Source organism: Triticum dicoccoides, chromosome 5B, assembly GCF_002162155.2.
Source record: "Triticum dicoccoides isolate Atlit2015 ecotype Zavitan chromosome 5B, WEW_v2.0, whole genome shotgun sequence".
Taxonomy (NCBI): Eukaryota; Viridiplantae; Streptophyta; class Magnoliopsida; order Poales; family Poaceae; genus Triticum; species Triticum dicoccoides.
In genome coordinates, this window is record NC_041389.1 from 69,790,630 (window position 1) to 69,807,168 (window position 16,539).

Sequence of the window (16,539 nt, forward strand, 5' to 3'; positions counted from 1 at the left end):
ACATGTGGAAAGGATTAATTCATCCTTGAAGGCCAGATCAACATTCAATTTACTGGAAGGAGGGGGGTGGGGACCTTGAAGATAGGCGTCGGCCAAGCAACGACAAACAGATCCCAGGAGGCGCCTCGCCTCGATGCGCGTGGCAGGTTCCTGGAGGCGCGGAAGCACTCCTCCTGCCCTGGCGGCGGGGTTACCGGCGAACGGCGACGGACGAAGCCCAGGAGGCCCTCGCCTCGGCGCGTGTTGCGGGTTCCTGTAGGCGATCGAGAACGACCGTGGCGGCGTCGTACACCTCGGCGCGCGTGGCGGGTTCCTAGAGGCGATCGAGAATGGCCGTGGCGGCGCCGTACGCCTCGTCGCCGACGGCAAGCTTGGAGGGGAGAGAGGGGCAAGGCAGCAGAGGTAGTTGAGGAGCGGCGCGGCGGCGACGGCACAAGGAACCATAATCCTGTGCGGGTGAGGATCAGCGCTCGCTCTGTGCGAAGCGTTATGTTTCGCGGGAGGAGATTGAAAAATAAACCGGTGTGGGTAAAAAATCAGGAGACGAAAATAAACTGGCTGTAAAGAGACCATTTGAAAAAAACGGACGAAAGTGGGGGATGCAATTTTATCAACTGCTCCATTAGGAGTAGAAACTATTGCGTATGAATAGTTGTAATTTCATATATCTTTTCGTAAATAGGACATTTACGACAAATCACATGCTCGCATAGGAGGCCCGGCGACCATGGGTGTACGTGCACAACGAGCCGAAGATCCGTAGGCTGTTGTCTGCTTGTCTTGGAGGTGTGACCGCAAATAAGTTTTCAAGGGCATCTCCGACGCTGACCTAAACTAGGCACCGCATCTCATTAATGTAGGAGTCGGTCATCCAACTGTAGTCACAAATATTTCAAACCGAATTCCAATAAACCGGACGAATTACATGCAAACCAGGCGATTTTCGTCTAAACTGGAGAACCTTCATTACATGTTTGACGTTTTTCAATATAGAAAGCAATCGAGCGAACAGGGCATTGAACGGGCGTGTTAGATATCTGTCATGTCCCGTCCAGTAAACATCTCCCCGACATTGAACAAGCGCGGATACCGGGGATGCGGTGCAGCCGACGTCAGTGAGAGGTCACGTTCGCTCTGGGCCGGCATGAATGTGGGCAGCTGGCTTTAGGCGGGAAAGGACGCGAGCGAGGGAGAGGGTTGGATGGGCTAGACATCGGACCGCTGAGCGGATCGATACAGGACCACGTTCAGTGGCAAAGCACGTCTGAACCACGCGATCTAGATGGTTGCGGGCGGTTTAAGGGTCCGTGTTAGAGATGCCCTCACGGTTCCCACGGGCATATGGGATATGCTTGTATTCATATGCCTTCACGGTTCCATAGGCACATGTTATATGTTTGTATTCTCGGTCCATGCTCCGTACATGTTTGCATGGAAACTTAAGGTGCCTAGCAAAGCAAAACACTTCCGCATGGAAAGTGCTTCATGGAGTTCTACCATGTTATGGCGTTCTTGTTGGCCGACATATTCCCATATCGCCACAGTGTTCTCGATGCTCAATCGATGCAAAATATGTGCAACACACACTCTTTAGTTGTTGTAAGGTAAAGGAAGTTTGGAAATGCTTAGGCCTCTTGGACGTTGTGAAGAAAGTAATGGCAGAAGATATATCTGGCACCATTACCTTGAAGATACAACTCAAACTTACAGAGAGAGTCGATGGTCTCCCGGTGGCGGAACTGGCAACTATTGCAGTGTTATTTCTATGGTGGCAGCGACACCAGCTTGTGAAAGGAGTGGACATCCAAGGCCCGGATAAAACGGCGATGTCAATTAAAGTCCTTGCAACAAATTATATCCGATCTTTGATGCCCAAGTTGCCAGCGAGGACCAGTAATCATATGTGAAAAAAAACTCATGGTATGGTGAAGGTGAATGTCGACACATCTTTTCATACAGGAACATTATCCGGAGCCAGTGCTGCAGTTCTACGTGATGACCGTGGCGTTTTCATCGTTGCGGCATCCTGGTTTTTTCCATATGTCCATGATGTTGATGCTGTTGAACTATTAGCAATCAGAAATTGTATGTTCCTCATGGCAAGTATGCTCTTCAATAAAATGCCAAAATTAAGGGGGGGGGGGGCACTGGCCCCCTCGGTTCACACTAAAGCTTCGCCAGTGCATGCAGCACATGAATAAGACACATTCATTCTCTCTCCTTTTCACCCAACAAGTAAATATATTTTAAACCGTAAATTCATGTTTAAAACATTGTGTATATTTGAACTCCTAGCGCCAAGACATTTAAAATAATACAAATCTTGAATACATTTCAAACATGTTTAAATGTCAACGTTTCAATCAACTTTTTTCACTCAAACTATTTCAATGTGTGAAACTGCTTAGAAAAAGCAAATCCATGAAATCAGTTTTTTGAAATTAATCAATTTTTAACCGATTGAAATAAGTGTTTTGAAAAGTGTAAAACCAACATTTTTAAATGAGTGGAATAAATCTTTAAAACGAGTGAAACTAGTTTTTTGAAAGGAGTAAATTATTTGTTTGAATGAGTGAAAGAGGTTTTTTGAAACAAGTGAAAGCACAATTTTAAAATAAGTGAAATTGATTTATTTGTATTGAGTGAAATCAATGTTTTGAAGTAAGTGAAATCAGCGAAATATGTTTTTTTTAAATGAGTAAACCTTTAAAAAAGTGTGAAATCATTTTTGAAATGAGTGAAATTATCTTTGTGAATTGAGTGAAATAAATGTTTTGAAAATAGTGAAACCAACATTTTAAAATGAGTGAAATCATTTTTTTTGTCTTGAGTGAAATCATTGTTTTGAAACAAGTGAAGTATGATTTTTGGGTTTTGATCAAACCTAAACAAGTGTGAGTTACGATAAACCGGGATTTTAAATTGTTTTGGAACAGAGGAAGTACATATGTATATGGGAGAGTATCAAGTGATACCATACCTTGAATGCTCCCATGATACCAACTTTGAGAAAACAATTTTAGACGTTTCAAAAAATTCTGATTTATTTTGTGAATGTTCACAATGTAGGTGACTACAACTCTTAAAAAATCAGGTCCAAATTCAAAATACACATCGAGAAACAATAATGACAAATCTAGCACTAGCATGAATAGTGTCACAAAAAAGGGCAAAAGCAAAATGTACACTTTTCACATCTAGATTTGTCTTTTTTTCTTCTCAATTTTCATTTCGAATTTGAACCTGAATTTTTAGGGGTGCAGACACGTTCCTTTGTGAACATTCATAAATTTTTTTCAGATTTTTTTGAAATATAGAGCATTTAGGATGCGGTATCACTGGATTTAAGGTGTGGTACCATGATTTTTTTTTTCAAATGGTATCATTGGAGCATTTAAGGTGTGGTATCACTGGATATTCACCCATCTGTATATATCAGTCTGTATTTTTTTCTGAGACAGATTTTTTTTTGAGACAATTCTGAGACAGATGTATCAGTCTGTAACATGGACTATTTTGGAGTGCTTATATGAATACGGCCCGGCCCACGTGACAGCACGATGGTTCAGCCCACAAGGCTGCCGCCACGCTTGCGTAAATGCGGTCGAGCCCAGTGGCACAAACCCAAGGCCCAAAACTTGAAGCGGGTTTCCGACCCAACAAAGTGTGCAAAACCCGTCAACCCGCAAAAGCAGCCCTCTTTGCCCTGCGGCCGCGGCTTGTCCCCAAACCCCAAAACCCTACCTCCCCTCTCCCCGCCGTCTCGCCGCCCTCCTCCTCCTCTCGCGTCCCGCCCCCATTTCCCCGCCCGCCCCGGAACCCTAGCCAAACCGGCCGCCGCCGCCGCCGCCGCCGCCGCCGCCATGATCACCGGCGGCCAGAGCTACGTCTCGGCGCCGCCGGCCTTCTCCGCCGACGGCCGCTTCCTCCTCGTCTGCTCCGGCCGCTCCGTCTCCGTCTTCAGCACCTCCACCGGCATGCTGGTGAGCGCAGTCCCCAACCTCGATTCTTCACCGTCTGCGTGAACCCTGTCCGTCCGCCGCGCGTGGCCTCGTGATTGAAGCTGATGTGACTCGCCCCTTGGGGGTCTGTTGTGCTGCAGGTGTCGGAGCTGGAGGGGCACGAGGGGGACGTCACCGCCGTCGTGATTGTGCCGCCGCAGAGCAACGCCGCGGCGGCCGCCAAGCTCGCGACCCACTGCTGGACGGCGGGGCTCGACGGTTTCCTCATCTACTGGGACTTCGCCACCGCCGAGCTGGTGCGGAAGGTCAAAGTCGACGCCCCAGTCCACTCCATGGTGAGCCGCTCGCCCATCGTCTTATGCTGAGCCTGCTGATTTGAAGTCGAGATGCCATAGGCGGGGCTAATGTTTATTATCCGAGTGCAGGTGATTCCCAACATAAGCAAAAAATTGAAAGTGACCGAGGTGTATTTTCCTTTCGCATTCGTCTCTGTGGAAGCTTTGAGCAACAAGGCTATTCAAGATAAGGCAAAGGGCAAGCCAGTAACTAAAAAGAAGGAATTGTGGGGGCAGCTGAGGATTTATGACTTGTGGAAAGGGTGCCAAGTGGGTTCTGAACTGGCTCAGGTGAGGTTTTCAGATTTGCCCATTCCATTGTCCAGATGAGAATTTATGACATTTTCTGTCCTTAGAACTTGATAATCTCATTATTTTCTTTTATCCAAACAGACACGGAAGCCAGAAAAGATTGTCGTGAGTTGTTCTGGAGAATTTTTGGGCATTGCAAATAAGAGACATCTCTATATATGGAGCATACCTACCAAAGATTTCAACTATGCCAATATAAGGAAAATAAAGCTTGGTCACACAAAAGAGTTGAGCACCCTGGCCTTCCATCCAAGCGAGAGAATCGTTGCTGGTGGTGATGCAACAGGGAGGATCTTAATCTGGAGAGGTTTTGGAAAGGCCAAGTTTTCTGGAACACATGGTGCAAAGTCTCAAGTTGATGAGGAAAGGGATGGTGTAAGGGGTAAAGATGATGCGGGTACTTGCACTACATGGCACTGGCATTCTAGCGGAGTGAACTTTCTCAAATTTTCTTCCGATGGAGCTTACTTGCTCTCAGGTTTTGTTTACTGATGCTTTTACTTTTTGTCGATGCCATTTTTGTACTACATTTTAGTCTTGTATGTTGACCCTGATGTCTAGTTTTGTAACTTCAGTGACAAGCATCTTCTTGTCTTATAGGTGGTATGGAGGGGGTTATTGTTGTATGGCAACTAGATACTGGAAAGAGAAGGTATAAGCCACGTCTAGGATCTCCTCTTCTGTTCTTTGTAGATTCTCCAGACTCTTCCATTTCCTGTGTAAGTATCACTTCTCTTACCTCTTGTATGATATTTCAGTGTATTTACAAGAACCTGAGATCTTTTTCTCCTTAAGAAGTTATTTGGTGATTTAAGAAGTTATGTGAATCTGGTATTCTGGCATGTTGTAACCCTAGACTTTGCTCTGCTTCTTGGTTGTTGTGTGAATAGAAGTTTTGTTTGTTTCAGATCTGTAGACATACCTAAACTTTGCTTTGCTTCTTGGTTGTGAGTGACGGAAGTTTTTTTTAAAGAGATCACCAGATTCCTTGTAGGCACACCTGGCGTGAAATATGTGAACATTAGTCATTCTGCATGATTTCATAGTATCATTTGGTTGCTACTTCTCGTCTACTTTATAGTTTGGATGCATAAATCCGCTTTCCCTCCTTTTATCGTGTTACTGCTAAATTTGTACTCCCTCCATTCCAATGAATAAGGCGTGCACACATTTCATAATTGAACTTTGACCATAAATTAGACCAACTAAATGTGGGTTATATGTGACAAAAATTGTACCGTTCAATTTGTACTCAAAAGAAGCTTTCCGTGGTACAATATTTAATTTGCACAAAATATATATTAGGTCGTCAAAGCCCAAAGAGAAAATGTTGTGATAGCATAGGCGTAGTTGCTGTCACAGCAGTAGAACATTTCAAAGTAGTACTGTTAGAAGGTTGGTTCACCGATGCCTCTTTGTGCAGTAATATTTACTTAAGAGAGGATGCCCATTCTTGAATTCGGGCTCGTACAGCTTCATATTAGAACTGATCAAGCAATGTGATTGGAACTGAATGAATAAAGTATGTCTGTCGAGCTTTCACTTTGTTATATACTAGATGTGAACTGTATTTACTTGTAAACTGGGCTGGGATGAGGATGTTGATGATAGAGGATATCGACATCATATTCCATTCTGAATTGGGTTGCCAAGAGTCAAGTTTTTCAATTTTTTGTTATTTGCAGGTGTCATGTACAAATAACCAAGTTCATCTTCTAAACATGCCTAACATGGAGGTCCTGAAAACCGTTTCTGGAATTAAGGTTTGTGCATCAAAATCTGCAGTTCTGCCCTTTAATTGTTTATGCCAGCAAATGACATCGCCAGATTTTGGTTACCCTCGTTCTGATAATTATTCAATATGCTTGAGACTTATGGCTGTATATATTGTCTGTGTTTATCTCCCTTTATGGATTTGTCTTCTGTGTTTGTCTCCCCAGCTGCGTATTGCTTCCGCGGACTTGAGTCGACGAGATGTATGTGGATTTGATTCCACTAATGGCCTTGTTGCTATACCAACACAAGATTACTGCATACAATTCTACAATTTGTTCGAGAACACTGAGGTTTCAGAGGTAAGAGAATCAACTTAAGAGATTTATTGTGCGCAACATTTTAATAAGATTGATCCCAATATTGTTAACCTGCTCAGGTGCAAGTGTGTGAGAGGAACTTTCAGCCTGTTGACGATATTACGGTGTGATACCTTTATCCTATCCTGCCCCTGTTGAACCACTTAAGTTTTCTTCTTTATATTCTATGTTTCTTTTTAATGATTTTTTTTCAAAATGGTTATGTTGTATCTTAAGTATGTGATAATATTTGAAAGCACCCAATAGTCTGCTGTAATCTTCTGAACATGGTTGACATACTTGCTGTGTCGTACTCCCTCCGTTCCGAATTACTTGTCGCAAGTATGGATGTATCTAAATAAACAAATATAAGACGTTTTGGATCACTAAAATAGGGATCTAAAACATCTTACATTTGTTTACACATAGGGAGTATCATAGATTTCTTTCATTGGGATCTCTGCAATAAACTATTATGTGATATTCATAATTTGTCACTCTCTGTTTGGTATTCACAGTTTGACACCTTTCTTTTTTCCCTTAATATAGATGTACATTTCTTTAGTTTCATTGTCCATTGGTGGCAATTTAATGTGCACTGTGGAGGTCAAGCTTCCTGAAGAAGAATTAGGTGGCCTTGTTACACTGAAATTTTGGAACCAAGGGTCTCGTGCTGGACAATTTCATCTCTCCACTGTCATTTATGAGCCTCACAGGTTGGTGTACAGGCTGATTAGGTCACTGATATAGATATATAGTTGGTGTACATGCTTATTAGGTCACTGATAGATATATAGTGATACTATGTTTTCTGACTCACATGTTCCATAACAGTGACGCTGGGATTTCCGCCGTTGCTTTCCATCCAGGAAAAAACATGGCCGTGAGTTCTTCGTTTGGTTGCAACTTCAAGGTGTGCATGTCATATCAACTTTGTGGATGATGCCTTATTTGATTCTCTCCGTATCCTGAGTATATTTTGACCTGTAGGTGTGGGTTCAAAGTTTGTCTTTACAATCAAGTGACGGAAAAAGTCAATCTGGTTGGAGATGCCAATCAGTTGGCTCATACAAGTGAGTTGACCATGATTTTCCTCTAAACAATACATGTTTACATTTAGTTGTATATAAGGATTAGTTATAAGCATATTAAATGATGCAGATGATATTTTGAATTACTTAATTTTGCAGGAAGAAACCGATGACAGCTGCAGCCTTCTCAGGTGATGGATCTGTTCTTGCGGTTGCAGCTGAGAGCGTCATTACACTCTGGGACCCTGATAATAATGCACTCGTTGGCGTGATTGCAGAAGCACTATCGGTATTTATTGTTCTTTCTGTTGTACTTTTGCCACTATATTGACACTGGTGATTTGATTTTTCCCCTCTTAAATTTGCAGCCCATTACAAAACTTTCTTTCGCTGGGGATTCGGCTTATTTGATGTCTCTATCTCAGAGTTCAAAACCACAGGTTGCTGTGTGGAATGTGTCAAATCTTTCCATGCAATGGTCTTACACCCTTTTCGCAGAAGGTATAAAACTATGCTGGCAAACTTCCATGAAGGCGGAATAGCATCTAGCACATGATGAATGCTTTACATTTTTCACTACACATTCTGTTTCTAGTATTGGGTAAACCAGTTGTGGAGTTCTGAATCTGTAATATTGGTATAACCGTAGAAGTATCAAGCTGCTTAGCCATGCCAATTAGAGGCACACTAAAATGATCTTGGCACAACCTTGTTGCACCAGCTTTTACTGGTTGCATGACTATTACTCCTTTAATAACTCAGGCCAGTATGACCATTCGGATAAATTTGGCCATCTTCAAGGGCTACCAAATGATCACTCAAGTAGCCCAGTTCCAGTGTAATACTGTTAACAGATGTGGTTCATGATCCAATTGTGTTACACACTTTCATCATATGGAGTAAGCACCACACTATAATTACTGTAGTAGCCCTTGTTCTAGCCTTGTTCCTCATACCAACATAACAAAATGTTTTCAGGCAAGCACATTTGATCTAGTTCTCATGTTAGTGTTTATGCTTTGACAGCTGCATGTTGTTCGTCAAGTAAGAGTGAATTTGCGGTTCTTTCTCTTCTAAGCTGTCCTGAAGGAGGAGCACCAGCAGAGCAAGATGGGATAATACTGATTTTCGATGCAGAAAATTCAAAACCCGTTTCATCCTGGTCTGTAAAGAAGGTATGCTCAGAAAAGACTTGCTATATTTCATGACCAACTGGTTTTGAAGTGCAATATAGACTTTGTGAAAGTCAGTGTTTTGTTATTGTCCACTTTAAGAATTTGCAGCTTTGTAATGTAGTCCGTTATAGGGTGTTCGGCGCAATGGACCACCTCATACTAGGATAGGTTGAGATCATCATGTGATTTGGTGGATGGGCCCTTGTAGCATTTTTCAACTAGAGGCTTATGAGAGATGAGGTGGCACTTGGCCAACCCATTCTATTTGTGAAACCAAGCAAGTGGGTTATGTTTAGAGTTAACATTAAATGGTCCATTCACCGTCTTGTTCCTCTAAGGCTCTAACCACACACTGCTAGCCCATTGTGTGTTGTCTAGGTTCTGTTGGTTTTGTTGTTTGGTTTCTTCTCCATTGAATGTATCTACTTTTAAAAAAAGGGGGAATTCACCAGGGAGTGTATTAATGCATGCCTTTGATTACCTTCTCACTTCTTTCAGGCAAAAGGGGGTAGCATTGCTTTTGTGAAGAATGACCTCTCTTTGGATGCAAACACTGATGACACAAGAGATGGAGAGGCTTCATTGCTGGTTTACTTAAATGGTTTACATGAATATGTTATCTTTGATCCCCGCAACAACGAGGAGCAACAAATCAGCCAGAACACACGGAAAAACATTCAAGCTGATGAACCTGGTGAGTTTGTTGTACTATTGAAAGTTGTCATGTATTGTTAAATGTCATCATACCTCGAAAAGACTTCCTGAATAATGTCATTACATTGTGCCTGGCGAAAGCAATTTTGTCCTATTGCTCCACTAGAGACCTCATAGAAAATGCACTCATGGTCATCTCTGTTGTTTCAGCACCAATCGGTTATGCTTCTATTTATGGAGAACTTCCAAAACTGGAACTGAAGAAAGAGGTTTCGGATATCCCATTTATCCCATCAGGCAGACCCTGGGAAACTATATTCACTGGATCATCTCACGCTCTCCCGCCTCTCACGAAACTGTGTTCTGTTTTCTTGTCATCATTGCTGGAGAAGAGACCAGTGACAGACGAGTGAGGAGCACCCACCGAAGTTTTGTCGCAATATATAATGGTATACTTGCTAGTTGCAGTTGTCAGTGTAGAAGCAAACGAACGCCGACTCGGGCCGCCAAGGCAAACGGTTTATGCCCAGAAGACCGCAGTATCATGGACATCGACGCTTGTCACGCAACCCGGTGGGTGATGGCAATGAAATTTGGTGACTGGATCAGAGCTCTTTTTGTAGTGATATTTAGTAGCGTCAGTGAATCAGTGTACTGATCCTAGCAATTTTGCCCGTCACAGTTTAATCTGTAATCTGAACTTCTGTTGTGATAATTGAGTGTTTTCAGCCAGTGAAGAGTTTGTGGCACGACGATACAGTCATAACCTGTACATCACGCGATGTTGACGATGATTTGGAAACTGAAAATCTGTCGTTATTATTATTATTAATATATCCTTGCACGCATGGTGGGCTTGATTATATATGTGAAATGTATATATTTCTCTACTTTCATGCCAAATGGCTGACAAACATGTGCATGCAGCAAACTACGTAAACCATTTTTGGCGTATTTATCAAGGAACGGCCCTGCTTCACAAATTAGTACTCCCTCCGTCCGGTAATATAAGATGTTTTTGCCTAGCTCGCAAAAGCATCTTATATTGTGGGACAGAGGGAGTACATGAAATTCCGGTCCAAGTCCTTTACTGCTGAATAAGAACCGAAAAATTACAAGGAAAAAGGAATCAGTTTTGGAGTATTTCACCAAATCTTGAATTCTCGAGACGGCACTTGGACAGGCATAAAAGAACATCATGTTGTTTCTCTGAATTTGACATTCTCGACCAAGTGTGCCGCCATGGCAAGACCAACAGTCAGGCTGACCCATCCCACCTAAGGCATTGTTTGGTTCTTATGGAGATGATACCCAGGTAAAGAGGCCACAGGGTGAGAATTTTCTGCGCGTACAGGAATCCATGGGAGAGAAAACCATGGGTCGCATCAGTAGTTTTCAGCTCAAGAGAGACACGAGATGACGGGAGAGATAGGAGTTCCTTCCACGCCTCACAAGGCGTTTATTTTCTTCCCAGGGATTTCACGGGGAAGAGGGTGGGTTTGGCACTCCCACAGTCCCAGTCCTTAACCAGGGCCGAATTGCCACAGGACGGAAGTTTCCAGGGATTTGACAGGGAACCCCGTCGTTTCCCCTGTTGCCAAATCAGCCCTAAGGGCTCATTTGGTTGATGGGCTTCCCCCGGGATCCCTACGTTTTTCCAGGGCCCGAAACCCACGTGGAGAAGCTAGCCAGGGAAAACGAGGGCGTCATTTGGATGACCCGTTCGACGGGGTGTTCCTGCCCGACCCCTGCTCTTTCCCCGGGAAGAGGTCCCACGACTGGACACTCGCGGAAAATCTTCCCATCGTTTTCCTCGCACGATCTGAACTCGTCTGCCTCTGCTCTCCCTGCCTCGCCCGTTGCCGTCCGTCCCACTCCTCTTCCCCTCCCCTGTACCACCAAATGAGCATCGGGAAGGAGGAAATCTCCCCCATGGAAGACAGGTAATCATATGTGCTCTTGAAAATCCCCTGATGGGATTTAGTAACCTGCGCGTTCTCCCCCTGATCACCAAACAAAGCCTAAAAGCGTTCAGTGGGCACGCGTGGAACACTGCAAAATTTTGATGGGCTATTCCAGTTAACCCACCGGGAACCTACTAGACCCACTTCTTCTATCCCCGGGTTAGTTTCCTGAGCAACGGCTGGCCGACGATAGCTCCGCATCGCCCACGTCGCACATGAGCTCGCCTTTAAAAATATCTTTTTCATCGTGTATAAAAATATATTCACTGTGCTTTTATAAAAGGTTCATCATGGATATAAAAACATTTCATGGCATATTTTAAGAAATGTTCATCGTTTATTTTAAATATATATTTGCGTACTTAAAAAATATTCATTGTTTGTTTCAAAAAATATCATCCAGAACTAAAATTCATACTACATTTTTCATCTGCATCAAACACCAGGTAGAGGTACATGTACGCATTGCCTTAATTCTCTAACCTACTCGCCTATTGGTTGTTTTCGTGTTTTATAATTGTTTTGTTCTTTTTGGTGATTTACACCATATAGGTGTGTTGCGGACGTGCTCACACCATAATTTTTCCCCGGCTGGTAGACTTTTGGGGTGTTTGATTGGGCTTTTTCATGGCTTTTAATGTTTGGTTTATAAGCCAAAAAAGCTCCTATTTGCCGCTCATAACCCGAAGTGCAAAAGCCGAGAAAAAGCCCAACCAAACAGCCCCACACGGGAAACTAACAACATTAGAAAAGAGAAAAAAATAAATAAAACTAGCATACTGTAGTGGGCCGGCTCATGCGGGAACACCTCAAGCGAGCACTCCCTGTGACTTGCTAAAAGTGAGATATAGACGTACCATGTTGTCGGGTGCGTTTATATTTTCTTGCATCTTTTCAAAAAATGGTCAAGTGTTTATTGAAGTTAAATTATAAAATAATATTCATATTTTAATTTTTTTTTGAATAAATAAACATTTTTTGTGTTTTTCCAGAATCCCACAATAAGAACCAAAAAAGAGAGGAAAAGAAACAAAAGACAGTAGGAGTGTTTGCTACAACGCATTGCGCCACATGGGGCAGCCCGCCAGAGCAATCTATCACAATTAGCAATAGATAGGAGCACCCAGTGTATCTTGCTCTTAGCGAGCGGGTATGAGCGGCAAACATGTTTGTATGTATATAAAATGTTACTTCAAAAATTTAAGAGGTATTAATGCATTCTTTAGAGATATTCACATATCTAGAAAATACATGATGAACACTTCTGAAATACACAATAAGATAATTTATAGATACATGTGGCTTTTTAAATAAAATGTTCACGACATCTTAAAAATGTCTGATTTGTATTTAGAAAAGTGTGCACGCTACTTACAAAAAGTACTCGTGTGTTTTATTAAAGTACCCTGAAAAATTTCAAAATCTTCCTACGATTTTCAAAACATATTTGCACATTTAAAACACATGAAATTTAAAAAATTGTTCACATATTTTGTTGAAACTGTCTATGACCTATCAAAATTTAATTGTACCATTCAGAAATTGTTCATGACACTTAAGAAGTATTCATGAAAATGTAAAAAATTGATTGCACAATTGATTTTTTAAAGAAAGTGAAAAGAAACATACATAGAAAAATCTAAAAATCAGCAATAATAAAATGCGGATGTATAAATGAAAAGAAAAGCAAAAGGTTAAATAGAAAAACATAAAAATAGAAGAAAAAAAGGGAGAGAGATGCAAATAAGAAATAGAAAAATAAAAATGTAAGGAAAAGGGAAAAAAGGATAAAGCCAACGCTATAGAAAAACATTAGAAAAAAAAATCATGGGCCACTACCAACAATAGACAAATAACCGCTAGAAAAATGTTAGTGGGTCAGCCTACCTCGGAGCGTTGTAGGTGGGTGTTTATTTTTGTTTTTTAGGTAATGGCATCATTGTGGTTTGTATTTCATGCAAAAACGAAGATACATTGTTTGAGAACACATAAAATAGTAAATCAGGAGATTTGGACGGCGAAACAATAGCTTGCGAGCCATATGATTTAATAGCCAGCAAACCCGTCGCCATATTGCTTTCCCTAGGATAATGATAAAAACTAACCGGATTAACATTGTGACACAAGAATGTGCATTCCTTGTTGATTCCCTCTTAGCGAGTTTCTGCCATTTTGCATCAATTCAATGACCTACATGCTGTCAGTTTCAACCAAAATATTGTTTTTTTTGAGAGAAATTCAACCAAAATATTGTTGCGTCCAACATCACTCACCAAACGAGACTGTTCCTGAGCCACCGGGCCTCCACAGTCACGACATCCTCAATGAAGGGGAAACCGTTGCAAGGCACAACCATGAAGAAACCATTTGTAGGTGAGCGCTTGTTCAGGCTTGTAGTAGGTGATAATATAAATAGCATTTGCGATGATATCAAGGAAGAGTTCTCCCATTTAGCGCCTAAAATAGGGCAGCTATTGAAGACGCTTTAACGTGCTAGTGCTAGGAGTGGCTGACAAACATGCGCAAGCAACCAGCTCCATAAGCCCTCTTTGATTCGTAGGATTTTCAAAATGCAGAAATAGGAAAAATAAGGGCTCCTTTGATTCAAAAAAATTCAATAGGATTTGAAGGGTCCGAATCCTTGGGATTTTCCCCCTACATTGGTCGTTTGATCATAGGATTGAATCCTATATGAATTTTTCTTATGAAATCATGTGTACCAGATTTCATTGAGAATCTAGCATCCACTCCAACCTCTTTTTTCACTTTTTTTTTGTTTTTCTTGTGGCATCAAACACTGCCTGTTAATCCCATGGGATTCAAGTGGACATGCCATTCCAATTCTTTAGGTCCTCTTTGATTCGTAGGATTAACACAGAGTGTTTGATGCCACAGCAAAAAAAAGGATTAGAATGGCATGTCCGCTTGAATCCCATAAGATTAACACAGAGTGTTTGATGCCACAGAGGTGAAAAAAAAGGTTGGAGTGGATGCTAGATTTCCAATGAAATTTATTACACATGATTTCATAGGAAAAATTCCCGTAGGTTCAATCCTATAAATCAAACGACCAATGTAGGAAGAAATCCCAAGAATTCTAACCCTTAAAAATCCTATGAAATTCCTTTGAATCAAAGGAGCCTGCACTGGTCCCATCGTGGTGCAGTCCGATTCTTCAGTGGCGCTTGGGGCAATGACTGGAGAAAGCTTAACCAGGTCGGCCTATGGACATTTAGTAGCCGAGATTCGGCATCACATGGGTGTTCGAGAGTTTATTCCGTCAAAAATTAGGCGTGAGTAGAATAGGGTAGCACATCGATTGGCATTGTATAGCCGTACAGAAAGTACAACTGCTGTATGGCTTCGTAGTGTTCCACCATGTATTGAGGAGTTGGTGCCTCTCGATTGTAACCCTACACATTTGGAATAAAACTCTCTTACCATCGCAAAAAAAAAAAAGAGCCTAAACCAGTTTTGGAGTATTTCTCAAAGAACGGCTTTGCATTTGGCATAAATTAATACAGGAATCTCAAGTCCAAGTCCTTCACTGCTCAATGAGAAACGAAAATTTATGCGGAAGAAGGAACAGGCCAAACTTGAACTCTCGTAACAGAAAATAAACTAGGCAATGTGCATATAACAAGTTAATCGGATTCGGCGTGTTTTACAACAAACAACTGCAAAAGCAATGTTCTATGTTAAACGGTCTTATATTTGTTTATAGAGGGATACCAAATTGTTACAGTTCAGTATAATTCCATCAGGTTCTGCACCTATGAGATTTATGGTGTTTCAAAAAGAGAACAAAATAAATACTCCCTCTGTTCATAGATATAAGTCTTTTTAAAGATTTCAATATAAGTCTTATAGGAGTATTTAGGAATCGGAGGGAATACTCGCAACTTGCAAGCACGAACATAGCATGGTCCAACCGAACCATCAGCTAACCTCTCTCTCCCTCCATCGCCATTGCTAACACCTTCAAGCACTGGTCAGCAGTCAGCTCCCCAACAAACATTGCATGTAGAGTATGCGTCTGCAGCGTACAACTACAAACCATAACCTAAACCTCTCCATGAGCTCCTACATATACGGCCTGGAAGAGCCCGGCCATGCAGCACCAGCACCACGGCCAAGACGTGCCACCGCCGAAGATATCGACGTGGTGTGACATACCATCGACCCTCACGATGGTCGACCGCCGCCGCGTCTTCGCTGTGGCCGCCGCGACGCTCTGCCTCGTCTTCGCGCACGGCGTGGCCGCGGCGCGGCCGCTGGAGGAGCACCGCTTTGCCGGAGTGGCACCGGCGGCGGCGGCTGCGGATATGGTGATGGACGTGTCCGCGGCGTCGCCGGATGGATCTGCCACGTGGGAGCGCGGGGACGAGGCCCTCCGCGCCGGGAAGTGGCTGCCCCTGCCGCTGCCGACCGCTCTGACCGGCGGCCTGCGGTTCCCGGGGGTGTTCCAGTTCCCTGCGGCGACCGTGGGCCCGTCCATGCCGTGGATGGCCGGCGCGCCGCCCGCGCTCGCCGGGCCGGGGATGCCGGCGCTCGTGCCGCCGTACGTCGGCGTGACCCGACAGGAGCAGCTCAGCGTGTGGGCCTCGCTGTTCAACCCGTTCCGTGTCAGGCCGAGGGTGCCGGCCCAGCCGTCGTCGGTGCCGGCGGAGCCCAGGGTCCCCGCCGTCGCTAGCGCAGGGCTCGACAGGACGACGACGGTGGACCAGCCGGCCGCCGGCGCGCAGATCGGCGAGCCCAAGTGGGGCGTCTTCTTGGGATCCGCTACTCCAAACAACAACGGATAGCTTAATTAGCTAGTACTCCATATCTGAAGGCACCGTGGCCAAATAAGCTAATTAGCTTAGTATATACTAGTAGTACTAATTAAGTAAAAAAATCTCAAAAATATATATAAAGGAACCTTCTTTTTGGAGATTGTTATTGTAGTATAGATAGATGTATGCACTTTTTTTTGAGCAGTAGATGTATGCACTTTTGCAATGTAGTGGAGTGTTTCTAGATATAGCAAAACAT

The 16,539-nt window shown here is 43.1% G+C and overlaps 2 protein-coding genes across 2 annotated transcripts; both read left to right on the forward strand.

Moving 5' to 3' along the window:
- The first annotated feature begins 3,826 nt into the window (after positions 1-3,826).
- Positions 3,827-10,406, forward strand: LOC119307421 (WD repeat-containing protein 75-like). The gene is made up of 16 exons (XM_037583496.1): positions 3,827-3,983; positions 4,103-4,297; positions 4,388-4,588; positions 4,691-5,087; positions 5,210-5,328; positions 6,295-6,372; positions 6,550-6,684; positions 6,762-6,806; positions 7,231-7,397; positions 7,516-7,594; positions 7,672-7,754; positions 7,872-8,001; positions 8,081-8,213; positions 8,739-8,887; positions 9,386-9,581; positions 9,752-10,406. Exons 1-16 carry the CDS (start codon positions 3,864-3,866, stop codon positions 9,952-9,954), a joined length of 2,430 nt encoding a protein of 809 aa, XP_037439393.1. The 5' UTR covers positions 3,827-3,863; the 3' UTR covers positions 9,955-10,406.
- Positions 10,407-15,617: 5,211 nt separating this feature from the next.
- LOC119309098 lies at positions 15,618-16,310 on the forward strand. Its single transcript, XM_037585180.1, has one exon. It carries the CDS (start codon positions 15,618-15,620, stop codon positions 16,308-16,310), a length of 693 nt encoding a protein of 230 aa, XP_037441077.1.
- The last annotated feature ends 229 nt before the right edge of the window (positions 16,311-16,539 follow it).

Coding starts and splice junctions, on each gene's coding strand:
- LOC119307421 (XM_037583496.1), top strand. CDS start 3,864: ATGATCACCGGCGGCCAGAGCTACGTCTCGGCGCCGCCGGCCTTCTCC. Junction 3,984..4,102: donor GCACCTCCACCGGCATGCTG/GTGAGCGCAGTC, acceptor GTTGTGCTGCAG/GTGTCGGAGCTGGAGGGGCA. Junction 6,807..7,230: donor AGCCTGTTGACGATATTACG/GTGTGATACCTT, acceptor CCCTTAATATAG/ATGTACATTTCTTTAGTTTC.
- LOC119309098 (XM_037585180.1), top strand. CDS start 15,618: ATGCAGCACCAGCACCACGGCCAAGACGTGCCACCGCCGAAGATATCG.